Genomic DNA, 2819 nt, shown 5'->3' with positions numbered 1-2819 from the left:
CCCCCGAGGAGCCGCGGCCCCAGACGCCGGTGCAGCCGGCTGCCCCTCACCACCATCACCACCACTCGCACTCCGGGCCTGAGATCTCGCGGATTATCGTCGATCCCACGACGGGAAAGCGCTACTGCCGCGGCAAAGTGTTGGGAAAGGTGACGAGCGATGGGCTTTGGGTGAAAGGGAGGTCTCCGGCGACCGCGAGCTGGGCTGGACCCCGATTCCCCGCGCCGCTGCCTCTCGGTTTCTCGGGGGTCTAGTCTGGGTGCGACGTGGGCCTTTCACCTGCCCTCCTCGGGCTTTTGTGCACTGGGAGCGCTGGGGATCGGCTTTCCATCCTTACCCACCGCACTGTGCCTTCTGCCGCCCAGGGAAATCTATCCGGAGTCTGGAAGTGAGGGGGTTGACACCAGACCCTGCTCCCTCCACCTGCTCCTCTAGAGAATTTTCCCGACGAGTCTCTTCTGACACTGTTTTTCATCTCTCCCCACCGCAAGCCCCTCCACAAGGTTCCCCTTTGTCAAGGGAGAAACCGTTTTGAACTTGCTGTTTCCAGGAATGCATTTTCTTCCATGAAAGATCTTTTCCAAAGTAGTCTGCATTCCTCTGTCTACCCGCTGTTTCCTAAATTTTTGCCTTTCTTATTTATTTATTTATCTATTTAAAATATCTGCCGTCCATTTTTCTGCCGTACTCAATTTCCTCTCGGCTTTGTTTCCTTTCAGGGTGGTTTTGCAAAATGTTACGAGATGACAGATTTGACAAACAACAAAGTGTACGCTGCAAAAATTATTCCTCACAGCAGAGTAGCTAAACCTCATCAAAGGGAAAAGGTGTGTATGACTGTTGAGTAAAGTATTTTCTTTGTGTGCAGGGATGGCCCTTCCCTGTTAGGAAAATGTCTTCTGCATGTGTAAGCACTGGCTTTTCCGAGGTGAAGGGAGGTTAGTAAGCCTTATCTTTCTTTTTGTTTTGTTTTTCTTTTAGATTGACAAAGAAATAGAGCTTCACAGAATTCTTCATCATAAGCATGTAGTGCAGTTTTACCACTACTTTGAAGATAAAGAAAACATTTACATTCTCTTGGAATACTGCAGTAGAAGGGTAAGCGTGAATTCCTGTTAGTATATTTACTTCCTGAAAATTGACATGGTATTCAAACTGCGTTTTATCTGGGATTTTAGCTTTACTTGTGATACTGCAATGTCAGTGTTCATCACTCATCCGGCATCACTTTGTTTGACAGATTCCCTTTTTTCCTCCTCTTTCTAGTCAATGGCTCATATCTTGAAAGCAAGAAAGGTGTTGACAGAGCCAGAAGTCCGGTACTACCTTAGACAGATTGTGTCTGGATTGAAGTACCTTCATGAACAAGAAATCCTGCACAGAGATCTTAAACTAGGTAAGCTCCCAACACCAGCTGCTGGCTTTGGTGTTAGAGAGAGGTGTTCTTTTCTTCCTTCTTGCCTTTTTGATGCAGCAGTGTTCTTAATTGGGATCTAGCCTATGCGGTTGTGCTCTTGAATGGTGATTGCCTATCTTCACAGTAGACCTGTGTATAGTTGGTTAGAGCGCCTTTCAGAAGGATTCACGCGTTGTTTCATTTATCATCTAGGGAACTTTTTTATTAATGAAGCCATGGAACTGAAAGTTGGAGACTTTGGTTTGGCAGCCAGGTTGGAACCCCTGGAACACAGAAGGAGGTAAGAGTTTCATTATATCCAGACTTTATGGGACCATGTAAGCCTTTATTATTTTCCAGTTAATGTTTCAGAGAAGGGCAGTAGATATGAAAACCTATGAACTATGACAATACTAATTTAAGGAGACACTCATTAAGTGCCCGCTAGGGGCTAGAAAGGATAGTTTATGCATTTAAATTGTTAAAGCAGTCAAAGAAGTCTTATATTTGCCTGAAATGTATAAAAATGTCACAATATCCTTAGTCTCGGTTGGTTAAAAACATTTGGCTATGTGGACTGGAAAAATTACACATGCATTAAAAGAAACTATCCGGAGTGACCCGGTCAAATGTCAATTGTTCACATGCCAAAAATCAAGCGTTTCCAAATAGAAATTCAATATAGTGCTTTTAAGGTTTGATTTCCCATCAAGTCGTTAAGTTGAAGCAGTGGAAGAGTTCCCAATGAGATCTTGATATTTTGTCTTTCCAGAACAATATGTGGTACCCCAAATTACCTTTCTCCTGAAGTCCTCAACAAACAAGGGCATGGCTGCGAATCAGACATTTGGGCCTTAGGCTGTGTAATGTAAGTAAATGCACCAGAATTATTAAAAAGCAAATTTGGTTTAGAGTTAAAGACTTGAAGAGTTGCTTTGCGGCTGTTCGTAAAGGTGTACTTCTTTGCACACAGGTATACAATGTTATTAGGAAGACCCCCATTCGAAACAACCAATCTGAAAGAAACCTACAGGTGTATAAGAGAAGCACGGTATGCAATGCCATCTTCATTACTGGCTCCTGCTAAGCACTTAATAGCTAGCATGTTGTCTAAAAACCCAGAGGATCGTCCCAGTTTGGATGACATCATTCGGCATGACTTTTTTTTGCAGGTGGGTATGCTATCTGAGGTCTTTTTAATTAAACACGATTGAGCCAGTTACCCAGCAGTTACTGAAGGGCTTTCTTGTATTCCACAGGGCTTCACTCCAGACAGACTTTCCTCTAGCTGTTGTCATACAGTTCCAGATTTCCACTTATCAAGCCCAGCTAAGAATTTCTTTAAGAAGGCAGCTGCTGCACTTTTTGGTGGCAAGAAAGACAAAGCAAGATATATTGACACACACAGTAAGTTACGCGACCT

At 43.8% G+C, this 2819-nt stretch overlaps 1 protein-coding gene across 1 annotated transcript in view; it reads left to right on the top strand.

Annotated features, from left to right (window-relative positions):
- The window catches only part of PLK2 (polo like kinase 2), a 7084-nt gene that overhangs the window by 762 nt on the left and 3503 nt on the right, over positions 1-2819 (top strand). Inside the window, exons 2-9 of the mRNA XM_014583268.2 lie at positions 10-149; positions 720-827; positions 982-1098; positions 1267-1396; positions 1610-1697; positions 2169-2264; positions 2370-2568; positions 2656-2803. Of these exons, the coding sequence (XP_014438754.1) occupies positions 10-149; positions 720-827; positions 982-1098; positions 1267-1396; positions 1610-1697; positions 2169-2264; positions 2370-2568; positions 2656-2803 (1026 nt within the window). The remainder of the gene's footprint in view (positions 1-9; positions 150-719; positions 828-981; positions 1099-1266; positions 1397-1609; positions 1698-2168; positions 2265-2369; positions 2569-2655; positions 2804-2819) is intronic.

The sequence above is a fragment of the Tupaia chinensis genome, unplaced genomic scaffold (genome assembly GCF_000334495.1).
Source record: "Tupaia chinensis unplaced genomic scaffold, TupChi_1.0 Scaffold144180_1, whole genome shotgun sequence".
Taxonomy (NCBI): Eukaryota; Metazoa; Chordata; class Mammalia; order Scandentia; family Tupaiidae; genus Tupaia; species Tupaia belangeri.
The sequence above is the reverse complement of the archived record's forward strand: the minus strand, read 5'-3'. Positions and strand labels throughout refer to the sequence as shown.